The sequence below is a fragment of the Somniosus microcephalus genome, chromosome 6 (genome assembly GCF_052327205.1).
Source record: "Somniosus microcephalus isolate GS21.2 chromosome 6, FLI_Smic_1.0, whole genome shotgun sequence".
In the NCBI taxonomy this organism is placed as follows: Eukaryota; Metazoa; Chordata; class Chondrichthyes; order Squaliformes; family Somniosidae; genus Somniosus; species Somniosus microcephalus.
Genome location: NC_140992.1, coordinates 282,136,894 through 282,153,623, shown reverse-complemented (window position 1 = coordinate 282,153,623; position 16,730 = coordinate 282,136,894). Strand labels below are relative to the sequence as shown.

The following is a 16,730-nucleotide window of genomic DNA, read 5'->3' as shown; positions in this document are numbered from 1 at the left end:
CTACATTGGAGCGTTCCTGCGTGAGCCTGACTCTCAGAACGGAGGAGATTGTGGAAGCACAGACGCTGAGTATGGAATGGGACTGATAGCAGCCATGCTGGGGGGAGCTGCCCAGGTGAGTGAGCAAGGAGCAGAGTTGGTGTGCAAGCAGTGTTTTACACGAGTTATGTGGAGGCAAGACTCCCTCGATACGTCAGTGAACAGGATTGCATCAAATTATAGGACTGCTTAATCCACAAAACATGAGTGATTCCAGTTAGAGCTTTTTTGGTGCACGTTTACAGGCGTGGCACTCCAGTAATCCCTCCCACTCCCTGTCCTCATCTGGGCTGCTGATATTGCCTCATCCTCTCCTACGCCTCCCCACCCCCACCCCCCCATTCCGGCCAAGCTCCTACATAAGAACATAAGAAATAGGAGCAGGAATAGGCCATTTGACCCTTTGAGCGTGCTCCGCCATTCAATAAGATCATGGCTGATCTTCTACCTCATCTCCACTTGCCTGCACTATCCCCATATCCCTTGATTCCCTAAATATTCAAAAATCTATTGATCTCTGTCTTGAATATACCAAATGACTGAGCCTCCACAGCCCTCTGGGGTAGAGAATTCCAAAGATTCACCACCCTCTGAGTGAAGAAATTTCTCCTCATCTCAGTCCTAAATGGCCGACCCCTTATTCTGAGACTGTGACCCCTGGTTTTAGGCTCCCCAGCCAGGGAGAACATCCTCCCTGTATTCTACCCTGTCAAGCCCCGTAAGAATTTTGTATGTTTCAATGAGATCACTCATTCTTCTAAACTCTAGAGAATATAGGCCTAGTCTACTCAACCTCTCCTCATAGGACAATCCCCCTATCCCAGGAACCAGTCTGGTGAACCTTCGTTGCACTCCCTCTGTGACAAGTATATCCTTCCTTAGGTAAGGAGACCTAAATTGTACACAGTACTCCAGGTGTGGTCTCACCAGGGCCCTATCTAATTGCAGTAAGACATCTTTACTCTTATACTCAAATCCTCTTGTAATAAAGGCCAACATACCATTTGCTTTCCTAATTGCCTGCTGTACCTGCATGTTAACTTTGCGACCCTTGTTCTCCACTATTTCTGGGAAGTTTTTTGCGACTTCTTCAGTGAAGATAGACATAAAGTATTTGTTTAATTTCTCTGCCATTTCCTTATTCCCCATTATAATTTCTCCTGTCTCAGCCTGTAAGGGACCCACACTTATTTTTACTAAACATTTCCTTTTTACATACCTATAGAAGCTTTTACAGTCTGTTTTTATGTCCCTCGCTAGTTTACTCTCATTCTATTTTCCCTTTCATCAGTTTCTTGGCCCTCCTTTGCTGAATTCTAAAATCCTCAGGCTTGCTACTCTTTTTGGCAACATTATAAGCCTCTTCCTTTGATCTAATACTATCTTCAACTTTTCTTAGCCACGGTTGGGCCACTTTTCCTGTGGGGTTTTTGTGCCTTAAAGGAATGTATTTTTTGTTGTAAATTATTTATTAATTCTTTAAATGCTAGCCATTGCTTGTCGACAGTCATACCTTTTAATGTAGTTTCCCAATCTACCTTAGCCAACTCGCCCCCTCATACCTACGTAGTTTGCTTTGTTTAGATTTAAGACTCTAGTTTCGGATTTAACTAAATCACTTTCAAACTCAATATAAAATTCTATCATATTATGGTCACTCTTCCCTAAAGGCCCCTTTACTCTTCTTAGGCAGTCCCTCGGAACCGAGGATGACTTGCTTCCACATTAAATATGAGTTCGCAGGTGACTGAGTCCAATGTGGGACCTACAGTCTCTGTCACAGGTGGGGCAGACGGTGGTTTAAGGGGCAGGTGGGTGGGTTGCTTGGGTTGACGTGCGCTCCTTGCGCTGCCTGCGCTTGGCTTCCGCTTGCTCCCGGCGAAGAGACTCGAGGTGTTCGGCGCCTTCCTGGATGCTTCTCCTCCACTTTGTGCGGTCTTGGGCCAGGGATTCCCAGGTGTCGGTGGGGACGTTGCACTTTTTCAAGGAGGCTTTGAGGTGTCCTTGAAGCGTTTCCTCTGCCCACCTGGGGCTCTCTTGCCGTGTCGGAGCTCCGAGTAGAGCGCTCCAAGGTTATTAATTAACCCTTTCTCATTGCACAATGGGAACACCACCACTTCCAAGTTTCCCTCCAAGTCACACGCCATCCTGACTTAGAAATATATCGCCGATCCTTCATTGTCACTGGGACAAAATCCTGGAACTCCCTCCCTAACAGCACTGTGGGAGTACTTTCACCACACGGACTGCAGCGGTTCAAGAAGGCGGCTCACCACCACCTTCTCAAGGGCAACTAGGGATGGGCAATAAATGCTGGCCTTGCCAGCGACACCCAGATCCCATAAGCGAAAAAAAAACTACATCTAAAATACCTTGTTCCCCAGTTGGTTCCTCAACATACTGATCTAGAAAACTATCTTGCATACATTCCATGAATTCGTTCTCCACACTATTACTGCAAATTTGGTTTTCCCAGTCTATATGTAGATTAATGTCCCCCAAACAGTAATGCTGAGGTTGGGGATGGCATTAAACGGGAAATTAGAGACACGTGCAATAAGGGCACAGCAGTTATCATGGGTGACTTTAATCTACATATAGATTGGGCTAACCAAATTAGTAACAATACTGTGGAGGAGGAATTCCTAGAGTGTATACGGGATGGTTTCCTGGACCAATATGTCGAGGAACCAACTATTTAAAAAAGATGGTAGAGAGAAAACGGGGAATTATAGACCGGTAAGCCTGACATCGGTACTGGGGAAAATGCTAGAGTCCATTATAAAAGATGTAATAGCAGAGCACTTGGAAAACAGTGACAGGATCGGACAAAGTCAACATGGATTTACAAAAGGTAAATCATGCTTGACTAATCTACTGGAATTTTTTGAGGATGTAACTGGTAGAATAGATAAGGGAGAACCAGTGGATGTGGTGTATTTGGACTTTCAGAAGGTTTTCGATAAGGTCCCGCATAAGAGATTGGCGTGCAAAGTTAAAGCACATGGGATTGGGGGTAAGGCACTGACTTGGATAGAGAACTAGTTGGCAGACAGGAAGCAAAGAGTTGGAATAAATGGGTCTTTTTCCGAGTGGCAGGCAGTGACTAGTGGGGTACCGCAGGGATCGGTGCTCGGACCCCAGCTATTCACAATATATATTAATGATCTAGATGAGGGAACTAGATGTAATATCTCCAGGTTTGCAGATGAGGCCACACCTGGAATACTGCGTGCAGTTTTGGTTTCCATATTTAAGAAAAGATATACTTGCTCTCGAGGCGGTTCAGAGAAGGTTCACTCGGTTGATTCCGGAGATGAGGGGGTTGACGTATGAGGAAAGGTTGAGTAGGTTGGGCCTCTACTCATTGGAATTCAGAAGAATGAGAGGCGATCTTATCGAAACATATAAGATTGTGAGGGGGCTTGATCGGGTGGATGCAGTGAGGATGTTTCCACTGATGGGTGAGACTAGAACTAGGGGGCATAATCTAAGAATAAGGGGCTGCCCATTCAAAACTGAGATGAGGAGAAACTTCTTCACTCAGAGGGTAGTAAATCTATGGAATTTGCTACCCCAGAGAGCTGCGGAAGCTGCAACATTAAATAAATTTAAAATGGAGATAGACAGTTTCCTAGCAGATAAGGGAATTAGGGGTTACGGGGAGAGGGCAGGGAAGTGGACGTGAGTCTAGATTCGGATCAGCCATGATCCTATTGAATGGCGGAGCAGGCCCGAGGGCCCGTATGGCCTACTCCTGCTCCTACTTCTTATGTTCTTATGACACAAAGCTGGGTGGGCGTGTGTGCTGTGAGGAGGATGCAGAGAAACTCCAGTATGATTTGGACAGGTTGGTTGATTGGGCAGATGCATGGCAGATGCAGTATAATGTGGATAAATGCGAGGTTATCCACTTCGGTGGCAAAAACAGGAAGACAGATTATTATCTGAACGGCAATAGATTGGGAAAAGGGGAAGTGCAACGAAACCTGGGTGTCCTTGTGCACCAGTCGCTGAAGATAAGCATGCAGGTGCAGCAGGCGGTTAAGAAGGCAAACGGTATGTTGGCCTTCATAGTGAGAAGATTCGAGTACAGGAGCAAGGATGTCTTGCTACAGTTGTACAGGGCCTTGGTGAGACCACACCTTGAGTATTGTGTGCAGTTTTGGTCGCCTTATCTGAGGAAGGATGTTCTTGCCATGGAGGGAGTGCAGCGAAGATTCACCAGACTGATACCTGGGCTGGCAGGAATGACGTATGAAGAGAGATTGGGTCGATTAGGCTTATATTCGCTAGAGTTTAGAAGAATGAGAGGGGATTTCATTGAAACTTATAAAATTCTAACAGGACTAGACAGACTAGATGCAGGAAGGATGTTCCCGATGGCGGGGGAGTCCGGAACCAGGGATCACAGTCTAAGGATAAGGGGTAAGCCATTTAGGACAGAGATGAGGAGGAATTTCTTCACCCAGAGAGTGGTGAACCTGTGGAATTCTCTACCACAGAAGGCAATTGAATCCAACTTATTAAATATATTGAAGAAGGAGTTAGATATATTTCTGAAGGCTAAAGGGATCAAGGGATATGGGGAGAAAGCAGGGACAGGGTACTGAGTTTGGATGATCAGCCATGATCTCATTAAATGGCGGAACAGGCTCGAGGGGCCGAATGGCCTACTCCTGCTCCTATCTTCTATGTTTCTATGACCCCTAGTTCTAGATTCTCCCACAAGAGGAAACATCCTCTCCACATGCACCCTGTCAAGACCCCTCAGGATCTTATATGTTTCAATCAAGTCACCTCTTACTCTTCTAAACTCCAGCGGATACAAGCCTAGCCTGTCCAACCTTTCCTCATAAGACAACCCGCCCATTCCAGGTATTAGCCTAGTAAACTTTCTTTGAACTGCTTCCAACGCATTTATATCCTTAAATAAGGAGACCAATACTGTACACAGTACTCCAGATGTGGTCTAACCAATGCCCTGTATAACTGAAGCATAACCTCCCTACTTTTGTATTCAATTCCCCTCGCAATTAACGATAACATTCTATTAGCTTTCCTAATTACTTGCTGTACCTGCATACTAACCGTTTGCGATTCATGCACTAGGACACCCAGATCCCTCTGCATCTCAGAGCTCTGCAATCGCTCACCATTTAGATAATATGCTTCTTTTTTATTCTTCCTGCCAAAATGCACAATTTCACATTTTCCCACATTATACTCCATTTGCCAGATCTTTGCCTACTCACTTAACCTATCTATATCCCTTTGTAGCCTCCTTATGTCCTCTTCACAATTTACTTTCCTACTTATCTTTGTGTCATCAGCAAATTTAGCAACGATACCTTCAGTCCCTTCATCCAAGTCATTTATATCAATTGCAAAAAGTTGAGGCCCCAGCATTGATCCCTGTGGCACACCACTCGTTACATCTTGCCAACCAGAAAATGACCCTTTTATGCCTACTCTCTGTTTCCTGTTAGCTAGCCAATCTTCTATCCATGCCAATATGTTACCCCCTACACCATAAGCTTTTATTTTCCGCAATAACCTTTGATGTGGCACCTTATCAAATGCCTTCTGGAAATCTAAGTACAGTACATCCACCGGTTCCCCTTAGCTACAGCACATGTTACTTCCTCAAAGAACTCCACTAAATTGGTTAAACATGATTTCCCTTTCACAAAACCATGTTGACTCTGCCTGATTACCTTGAACTTTTCTAAGTGCCCTGCTATAACATCTTTAATAATAGCTTTTAACATCTAAAAGTCTGGGTCACTGTTTAAAAATAAGGGGTCGCCCACTTAAGACAGAGATGAGAAGAAATTTTTTCTCAGAGAGGGTCGTGAGTCTTTGGATCTCTCTTCCTCAGAGGGCAGTGGAAGCAGAGTCTTTGAATATTTTTCAGGCAGAGGTAGATACTGTATTACCCTTGTTACATGCGCCTCTAATTTCCTGATTTATAATCTACCCTACATTGCAACTACTATTTGGGAGCATATAAGCAACTCCCACCAATGATTTCTGCCCCTTGCTGTTTCTTAGCTCCACCCAAACGGATTCTACTTCTTGATTTTCGGAGCTAAGATCCTTTCTCTCTACTGTCTTTATCCCACCTTTTATTATCAGGGCTACCCCTCCTCCTTTTCCATTTTGCCTCTCTCTTCTAAAAGTTAAGTATCCTGGAATATTTAGTTCCCAACCTTGGCTAATTTGCAACCACGTCTCCGTAATGGCTGTTCGCGCAGATAGAAATTAACAGGTTTGATCTTTCAATTCATCTATTTTGTTGCGAATGCTTCGCGTATTCAGATATCGTGCCTTTAGCTTTGACTTATTTCTATTTTTCCCTGATGACACCTTAGTCACTGATGCCCTATGACCTTTGTTACTTTCTGTCCCTTCCTGACCCACTCTGCTTATAGAAACATAGAAACATAGGAGCAGGAGTCGGCCATTCGGCCCGTCGAGCCTGCTCCGCCATTCAATATCATCATGGCTGATCCTCCATCTCAATACCATATTCCCGCTCTCTCCCCATACCCCTTGATGCCTTTTGTGTCTAGAAATCTATCTATCTCCTTCTTAAATATATTTTTACCCAAAATTCTATTCTGCTCTAGAGCCTTGAGATTTCTCTCGCTGCTTTTAAATTTACTCTTTCCTGAATCCTCCTACCCCTCCTTATTAGTTTAAAGCCCTGTCTACTGCCCTAGTTATTTGGTTCGCCAGGACACTGGTCCCGGCCCGGTTTAAGTGGAGCCCATCCCAACGGAACAGCTCCCTCTTTCCCTCGGTCTTGTCACTGGTGCTCCGGTCATCGGGATGGGAAGCTGTAGTTTTGAGCAGGGCCTCGAGATACTGCACTGTTCCCACGGCAGCAGAGAAGCCCAAGAGCTGATTTCATTGATTTTTTTTTAAATTATGAAAGGTTTTGATGGAGTAAATAGAAAAGACTATTTCCTCTATTTGTGGGGTGGGTGGGGAGATCAGTGACAAGGGATCATCAAATTAAAATTATTACTAAGATACTGAGGAGAGAGATTAGGAGAATTTTCTTTACACAGGGTTGTTGCCACAAGAAGTGGTTGAGGCAGAGACCATTGCATCTTTTAAGGGAAAGTTTGATAAATATTTGAAGGAGAGAAAGATACAGGGCTATGGGAAGATCTCTGATCGTAATGCTGCCTGTCGCCCTGGTCTGCCCTGCCTGTCCCCCTGGTCCGCCCTGCCTGTCCCCCTGGTCCGCCCTGCCTGTCCCCCTGGTCCGCCCTGCCTGTCCCCCTGGTCCGCCCTGCCTGTCCCCCTGGTCCGCCCTGCCTGTCCCCCTGGTCCGCACTGCCTGTCCCCCTGGTCCGCCCTGCCTGTCCCCCTGGTCCGCCCTGCCTGTCCCCCTGGTCCGCCCTGCCTGTCCCCCTGGCCCGCCCTGCCTGTCCCCCTGGCCCGCCCTGCCTGTCCCCCTGGTCCGCCCTGCCTGTCCCCCTGGTCCGCCCTGCCTGTCCCCCTGGTCCGCCCTGCCTGTCCCCCTGGTCCGCCCTGCCTGTCCCCCTGGTCCGCCCTGCCTGTCCCCCTGGTCCGCCCTGCCTGTCCCCCTGGTCCGCCCTGCCTGTCCCCCTGGCCCGCCCTGCCTGTCCCCCTGGCCCGCCCTGCCTGTCCCCCTGGCCCGCCCTGCCTGTCCGCCTGGCCCGCCCTGCCTGCCCCCCCTGGTCCGCCCTGCCTGCCCCCCCTGGTCCGCCCTGCCTGCCCCCCCTGGTCCGCCCTGCCTGCCCCCCCTGGTCCGCCCTGCCTGCCCCCCCTGGTCCGCCCTGCCTGCCCCCCCTGGTCCGCCCTGCCTGCCCCCCCTGGTCCGCCCTGCCTGCCCCCCCTGGTCCGCCCTGCCTGCCCCCCCTGGTCCGCCCTGCCTGCCCCCCCTGGTCCGCCCTGCCTGCCCCCCCTGGTCCGCCCTGCCTGCCCCCCCTGGTCCGCCCTGCCTGCCCCCCCTGGTCCGCCCTGCCTGCCCCCCCTGGTCCGCCCTGCCTGCCCCCCCTGGTCCGCCCTGCCTGCCCCCCCTGGTCCGCCCTGCCTGCCCCCCCTGGTCCGCCCTGCCTGCCCCCCCTGGTCCGCCCTGCCTGCCCCCCCTGGTCCGCCCTGCCTGCCCCCCCTGGTCCGCCCTGCCTGCCCCCCCTGGTCCGCCCTGCCTGCCCCCCCTGGTCCGCCCTGCCTGCCCCCCCTGGTCCGCCCTGCCTGCCCCCCCTGGTCCGCCCTGCCTGCCCCCCCTGGTCCGCCCTGCCTGCCCCCCCTGGTCCGCCCTGCCTGCCCCCCCTGGTCCGCCCTGCCTGCCCCCCCTGGTCCGCCCTGCCTGCCCCCCCTGGTCCGCCCTGCCTGCCCCCCCTGGTCCGCCCTGCCTGCCCCCCCTGGTCCGCCCTGCCTGCCCCCCCTGGTCCGCCCTGCCTGCCCCCCCTGGTCCGCCCTGCCTGCCCCCCCTGGTCCGCCCTGCCTGCCCCCCCTGGTCCGCCCTGCCTGCCCCCCCTGGTCCGCCCTGCCTGCCCCCCCTGGTCCGCCCTGCCTGCCCCCCCTGGTCCGCCCTGCCTGCCCCCCCTGGTCCGCCCTGCCTGCCCCCCCTGGTCCGCCCTGCCTGCCCCCCCTGGTCCGCCCTGCCTGCCCCCCCTGGTCCGCCCTGCCTGCCCCCCCTGGTCCGCCCTGCCTGCCCCCCCTGGTCCGCCCTGCCTGCCCCCCCTGGTCCGCCCTGCCTGCCCCCCCTGGTCCGCCCTGCCTGCCCCCCCTGGTCCGCCCTGCCTGCCCCCCCTGGTCCGCCCTGCCTGCCCCCCCTGGTCCGCCCTGCCTGCCCCCCCTGGTCCGCCCTGCCTGCCCCCCCTGGTCCGCCCTGCCTGCCCCCCCTGGTCCGCCCTGCCTGCCCCCTCTGGCCGCCCTGCCTGTCATAAGAACATAAGAAATAGGAGCAGGAATAGGCCACTTGGCCCCTCGAGCCTGCTCCGCCATTCAATTAGATCATGGCTGATCTTGGGCTCAAAGCCACTTCCCCGCCCGCTCCCCATAACCCTTCACTCCCTTATCTTGCAAAAATCTGTCTATCTCCACTTTAAATGTATTTAATGACCCAGCCTCCACAGCTCTCTGGGGCAGAGAATTCCACAAATTTACGACCCTCTGAGAGAAGAAGTTCCTCCTCATCTCAGCTCAATAAGGGCGACCCTTTATTCTGAGACTGTGCCCCCGAGTTCTAGATTTTCCCATGAGGGGAAACATCCTCTCTGCATCTACCCTGTCGAGCCCCCTGAGTATCTTATATGTTTCGATAAGATCACCTCTCATTCTTCTAAATTCCAATGAGTATAGGCCCAGCCTGCTCAACCTTTCCTCATAAGTCAAACCCCTCATCTCTGGAATTAGCCTAGTGAATCGTCTCTGAACTGCCTCCAATGCAAGTATATCCTTCCTTAAATAAGGAGACCAAAACTGTACGCAGTACTCAAGGTGTGGTCTCACCAATACCCTGTACAGTTGTAGCAGGACTTCCCTGCTTTTATACTCCAACCCCCTTGAAATAAAGGCCAACATTCCATTTGCCTTTTTGATTACTTGCTGCACCTGCATGCTAACTTTTTGTGTTTCGTGCACAAGGACCCCCAGGTCCCTCTGAACTGTAGCATTTTGTAATCTCTCTCCATTTAAATAATAGTTTGCTTTTTTATTTTTCCTGCCAAAGTGGATAACCTCGCACTTTCCCACATTATTATATTCCATATGCCAAATGTTTGCCCACTCACCTAGCCTGTCTATATCCCTTTGCAGATTCTTTGAGTCCTCTGCACAACTTGCTTTCCCACCCATCTTTGTATCATCCGCAAACTTGGCTTTTCCCCTTCATCCAAGTCATTAATGTAGATTGTAAATAGTTGAGGCCCCAGCACCGATCCCTGTGGCACCCCACTAGTTACCGTTTGCCAACCAGAACATGACCCATTTATCCCGACTCTCTGCTTTCTGTTGGTTAGCCAATTCTCTATCCATGCTAATATATTACCCCCAACCCTGTGAGCTCTTAATCTTATGCAGTAACCTTTTATGTGGCACCTTATCGATGCCTTCTGGAAATCCAAATACACCACATCCACTGGCTCACCTTTGTCCACCCTGCTTGTTACACCCTCAAAGAACTCCAGCAAATTTGTTAAACATGAATACATTTCCTAAAACCATGCTGACTCTGACTGCAGTATGTTTTTCTAAATGCCCTGCTACTGCTTCCTTAATGAAGGACTCCAGCATTTTCCCAACAACAGATGTTAGGCTAACTGGTTGACAGTTTCCTGCTTTCTGTCTCCCTCCTTTCTTAAATAGGGCTGTTACATTTGCAGTTTTCCAATCCGCTGGGACTTCTCCAGAGTCCAGGGAATTTTGGTATATTGCAACCAATGCATCCACGATCTCTGCAGCCACTTCTTTTAAGACCCTGGGATGCAGGCCATCTGGTCCAGGGGACTTGTCATCCTTTAGTCCCGTTATTTTACCGAGTACTTTTTCCTTAGCGATAGTGATTGTCTTTAGTTCCTCACTCCCTGTGGCCCCTTGATTATCCATTATTGAGATGTTGTTAGTGTCTTCTACCGTGAAGACAGATGCAAAATATTTGTTCAGACTCTGCCATTTCCCCGTTCCCCATTATTAATTCCCCAGTCTCATCCCCTAAGAGACCAACGTTTACTTTAGCTACTCTCTTCCTTTTTATATATCTGTAGAAGTTCTTACTATCTGTTTTAATGTTTCTTGTCGGCTTTACTCTCATAATTCATCTTCTCTCTCTTATTTTTTTAGTCATCCTTTGCTGGTTTTTAAAAAATTCCCAATCCTCTGGTCTCCCACTAATCTTGGCAACATTGTATGCCTTTGTTTTCATTTGATACCATCCTTTACTTCCTTAGTTAGCCACAGATGGTGCTCCCTTCTCTTAAAATTTTTCTTTCTCACTGGAATATATTGTTGAGAGTTATGAAATATCGCCTTAAATGTCCGCCACTGCATTTCAACTGTCTTACCCTTTAATTTGTTTTTCCAGTCCACTTTAGCCAGTTCTGCCCTCATGCCATTATAATTGCCTTTGTTTAAGATCAGGACACTGGTTTGAGATACAACTTTCTCACCCTCCAACTGAATTTGAAATTCAACCATGCTATGATCACTCTTTCCTAGAGGATCCTTTACTATGAGATCATTTATTAATTCTGTCTCATTACACAGTACCAGATCCAAGATAGCCGGCTCCCTGGTTGGTTCCAGTACATACTGTTCTAGGAAAACATCCCGAATGCACTCTTATGAACTCCTCCTCAAGGCTACCATGGCCAATTTGATTTGTCCAATCAATATGGAGATTAAAATCACCCATGATTATTACTGTACCTTTTTTACAGGCCTCCATTATTTGTTGATTTACACTCTGTCCAACAGCATTGCTACTGTCTGGGGGCCTGTAGACTACGCCCACCAGAGACTTTTTCCCCTTATTATTTTTTATCTCCACCCAAACCGATTCTACATCTTGATCTTCTGAGCCAATATCACTTCTCACCACTGCACTGATCCCATCCTTTACCAACAAAGCCACCCCATCTCCTTTTCCTTTCTTTCTATCCTTCCGAATTATCATATACCCCGGAATACCCAGTTCCCAGCCCTGGTCACCTTGCAACCACGTCTCTGTAATGGCGATCAGATCATACCCATTTGTATCTATTTGTGCCGTCAACTCATTTATCTTGTTACGAATGCTGCGTGCATTCAGATATAGAGCTTTTAACTTTGTCTTTTTACCATTTTTCCTTGTTTTGGCCTTTTTTTCTGTTACACTCTTATTTTTAAACACTGTGTCCCTTCCTGTCACACTCTGGTTATTATTTCCTCCATCTCTAGCCTGCTCTATTGCTTTCTCATTTCTCATTGACTTTTTATTTTCCCGCTCACCTGGATCCTCCCCCCCACTATTTAGTTTAAAGTCCTCTCTACAGCCCTAGTTATTTGATTTGCCAGGACTCTAGCCCCAGCATGGTTCAAGTGAAGCCGGTCCAAACGGAACAGCTCCCTGTTATCCCAGTACTGGTGCCAGTGCCCTGCGAATCGAAACCCACACCAGTCTTTGAGCCACTCGTTCATTTCTCTGATCTTATTTACCCGAATGGCCTACTCCTGCTCCTATCTTCTATGTTTCTATGCAAATTCGCTCGTGGCTCAGGTAGTAATCCAGAGATTATTACCTTTGTGGTTCTGCTTTTTAATTTAGCCCCTAGCTGCTCATACTCTCTCAGCAGAACCTCTTTCTTTGTCCTACCTATGTCATTGGTATCTACATGGACCACGACAACTGGATCTTCCCCCTCCCACTCCAAGTTTCTCTCCAGCCCAGAGGAGATGTCCTTAACCCTGGCACCGGGCAGGCAACACAGCCTTCGGGACTCACGCTCTCGGCTGCAGAGAACAGTATCTATCCCCCTCGCTATACTGTCCCCAATCACTACAACATTTCTTTTTGCTCCCCCCACTTGAATGGCTCCCTGTACCATGGTGCTGTGGTCAGTTTGCTCACCCTCCCTGCAGTCCCTGGCCTCGTCCACACAGGGAGCAAGAATCTCGTACCTGTTGGACAAGGCCAAGGGCTGAGGCTCCTCCACCACTACCTCCTGGATCCCAATACCTGCCTCGCTTGTAGTCACACCCTCCTGTCCCTGACCATGGGCCAAATTGGAAGTAATTATTCTAGTGGGTGTGACTGCCTCCTGGAACATAGTGTCCAGGTAACGCTCCCCCTCCCTAATGTGTCGCAGTGTCTGAATCTTGGACTCCAGCTCATCAACTCTGAGCCGTAGTTCCTCGAGCAGCCAACATTTGCTGCAGATATGGTCGCCCTGGACCTCAATGGTGTCCACCAGCTCCCACAACAACACATTGCCTGGTCTCCCATCTCAATTAATTAATTAGTTTTAAAATTTGGAGCACTTATATCTTTTAATCTACACCAAGGCACTTAAATTTAGACGCTCAAGTTTGGAAAAAAAGCGAGAAATAGAGAAATACTCACCAACCAATCACTTACCTGCTTTCTGGTGACGTCACCCTTCGGTTACTTTTTACTTCTTTACACTCACTTTGTATCTCAGCGTCTCCCGAACTCTCCCGGGTTTTGGTGCTCTCGCTCTGCTCCCGCTGCTTCCGAACTCTCCCGGGTTTTGGTGCTCTCGCTCTGCTCCCGCTGCTCCCGAACTCTCCCGGGTTTTGGCGCTCTCGCTCTGCTCCCGCTGCTCCCGAACTCTCCCGGGTTTTGGCGCTCTCGCTCTGCTCCCGAACTCTCCCGGGTTTTGGTGCTCTCCCACTGCTCCCGAACTCTCCCGGGTTTTGGCGCTCTCCCACTGCTCCCGAACTCTCCCGGGTTTTGGCGCTCTCGCGCTGCTCCCACACTCTCCTGGGTTTTGGCGCTCTCGCTCTGCTCCCGCTGCTCCCGAACTCTCCCGGGTTTTGGCGCTCTCGCTCTGTTCCCGCTGCTCCCGAACTCTCCCGGGTTTTGGCGCTCTCGCTCTGTTCCCGCTGCTCCCGAACTCTCCCGGGTTTTGGCGCTCTCGCTCTGCTCCCGCACTCTCCCGGGTTTTGGCGCTCTCGCTCTGCTCCCGCTGCTCCCGAATTCTCCCGGGTTTTGGCGCTCTCGCTCTGCTCCCGCTGCTCCTGAACTCTCCCGGGTTTTGGCGCGCTCGCTCTGCTCCCACTGCTCCTGAACTCTCCCGGGTTTTGGCGCTCTCGCTCTGCTCCTGCTGCTCCCGAACTCTCCCGGGTTTTGGCGCTCTCGCTCTGTTCCCGCTGCTCCTGAACTCTCCTGGGTTTTGGCGCTCTCGCTCTGCTCCCGCTGCTCCCGAACTCTCCCGGGTTTTGGCGCTCTCGCTCTTCTCCCGCTGCTTTTGAACTCCCCCTGGTCGCCCTGCCTCTCCACCTGATCACACTGCCTGTCTCTCTACAGCTCACCTCAGCAGATTTTGATGCCATGAAACCGATGTTACCCCGGCTTGAGCAGATCGCAGCCTCACATCCCGACCCTGTGATACAAGAGCTGGCATCAGATCTGCGCATTACTGTCGCTACCCACGGAGCATTCTCCACCAAAACCATTGCCAAGGCTGCACAAAGCACCATGGGCAACAAAAATAAACATGATGAGAAATCGGCAGAGCCTAGCCTATCGGGTGAAGCCAGTGCAGAGAATGAGAGCCACCGACAGTCACCCGCTTCACGCAGGGCAGGTGGGACGGAGCACGTGAACAAACCCTCCTCTGGCAACTCCCCCAGCAACTTCCGCCAGATTCTTCAGGCAACCTTTGATCCCGAGGTGCCCACACGGGCAGCTGCTCTCAGGACAGTTACCCAGATGGTTCAGCAGCGCAACCCTGATGCCCTCCGCAGCCAGGAGAAGGTTCTGTCGGTGAGTTTTCTCATTGTTCTCCTGGGATTGTCGCAGGTAGTTGTTTTCACAGTGTTGTTCAGTGACTGCCTTCATTTTAAGAAATGCTGTGCAGAGCGATAGGTACCCGTGGCAGCAGCTCTTCAAATGATGGGCTGAGGATTTCCTTAACAATCAGCATTCGGCTCAGAATCATGGAAATTTAGGTTTCACCAGCTGTCCTTCTTGTCCCTAATTTCCGATTCTGGTATTGAGAATGTCGGCCTGTTCTCTCTGCTTCTGGTTCCACACTTGAGAAAAAGTGTTTTTGTTGAGGAACTCAGCTGAAGATCCAAAGCTCACAGTGCAGGACACCAGCACATTAAAGGGTCAAAGACTGAATCTATTTGGTTAGAGTTAAGGAACAGAAAAAGAGCTGTTACATTGCTGAGTGTTTACTTTAGATCCCCAAATAGTGAGAAGGAGATAGAGGAGCAAATTTGTGGGCAAATTTCAGAGAAAGGTAAAAATAATAGAGCAGTAATAGTAGGGGACTTCAATTACCCTAAGACAGACTGGGGGTAAACAGAGTAAAGGGCAAGGAGGGTGAGGAATTCCTAAAACGTGTACAGGAGAACTTTCTTAATCCATCTGTTTCTAGCCCAACAAGGAAGGAAGCAGTGCTGGATCTAGTTCTGGAGAATGGAGTAGGGCAAGTGGATTGTGTTGCATTGGGAAAATATCTGGGTAATAGCAATCATAATATAATATAATTTAAAGTAGTTATGGAAAGGGACAAAGAAAAATCAAAGGTGAAAATACCCAACTGGAAGAGAGCCAATTTCAGTGATTTGAGAAGCGACCAAGCACAGATGGACTGGAAACAAAGATTGGCCAGGTAAACGGTAAATGAGCAATGGCAGGTCTTCAAGGTGGAGATAGTTCGGGTACAAACTAAGCAGGGAATATGCTAGAGTGCCCTGGATGACAAAGGAAATAGAGGTTTATGACACATGTCAGGTACAGAATACAGTCGAAAACCAGGCAGAATACGGAGAGGGCAGGGGGAAATTGAAAAAGGATATAAGAAGGGCAAAGAGAGAGTATGAGAAAAGATCAGCAGGTAACATTAAAGGAAACCAAAAATCTTTCATCAACATATAGAAAGTAAAAGGATAGTTAAAGAAATGAGAAATGTGGGGCTGATTAGGGACAAAAAAGGAAATCTTCTTGTGAAGGCAGAGGGCACGACTGAGGTGCTGAATGAGTAATTTGCATCTGTCTTCACAAAAGATGATGAAGTTAATGTCAGATTAGAGGAGGAAGGAGTAGAGATATTGGATAGGATAAACATCGATCGAAAGGAGGTGCTAAATAGTTTGGCATCACTCAAAGTTAACAAGTTACCTAGTCCAGATGGGATGCATCCTAGTTTGCTGAGCGAAGCTAGGATGAAGATAGCAGAAGCTCTGACCACAATCTTTCAATCCTCCGTGGATATTGGAGTAGTGCCAGAGGACTGGAGGATTGCAAATGTTACATCCCTGCTCAAAAAAGGGGAGAGGGATAAACCTGGTAACTACAGGCCAATCTGTCTGACGTCAGTGGTGGGAAAACTACTAGAGACCATTGTCAAGGACAAAATTAATCCTCACTTGGAGAAGCATGGGTTAATAAGGAACAGCCAACATGGATTTGTTGAAGGCAAATCGTATCTGACTAACCTGATTGAGTTCTTTGATGAAGTAGCAGAGAGGGTTGATGAAGGTAACGCAGTAGCTGTTGTATATACTGTATGGACTTTCAAAAGGAATTTGATGAAGTACCTCATAACAGAAATAACAACACACAATGCTGGAAACACTCAGCAGGCCAGGCAGCATCCGTGGAGAGAGAAGCAGAGTTAACGTTTCGGGTCTGGGACCCTTCATCAGAACTGGAAAAAGTTAGAGATGTAACAGGTTTTAAGCAGGTGCAGAGGCCGGGAAAGTCAGGGGGGTGGGGGGGAGGAAAGAACTAAAGGGACGGTCCGTGCGAGAATGGAAGGCAGGAGAGATTAAATGTTGCAAATGGGGATGACAGAATAATCAACAGCTGCCATGTGAAAAAATAGGGGCAGGGGTTACAGCCTGAAATTGTTGAACTCAATGTTGAGTCCAGAAGGCTGTAAAATGCCTAATCGAAAGATGAGGTGCTGTTCCTCGAGCTTACGTTGAGCTTCACTGGAACAGTGTAAGAGGCCGAGGACAGAGAGGTCAGAGTGGGA

The 16,730-nt window shown here is 49.4% G+C and overlaps 1 protein-coding gene across 1 annotated transcript in view; it reads left to right on the top strand.

Annotated features, from left to right (window-relative positions):
• The first annotated feature begins 6 nt into the window (after positions 1–6).
• Positions 7–16,730, top strand: part of LOC147116784 (transport and Golgi organization protein 6 homolog) — a 58,040-nt gene continuing 41,316 nt past the window's right edge. The window contains exons 1-2 of the mRNA XM_085991967.1: positions 7–115; positions 14,048–14,506. Coding sequence (XP_085848093.1) covers positions 77–115; positions 14,048–14,506 — 498 coding nt within the window. The 5' untranslated portion in view covers positions 7–76. The remainder of the gene's footprint in view (positions 116–14,047; positions 14,507–16,730) is intronic.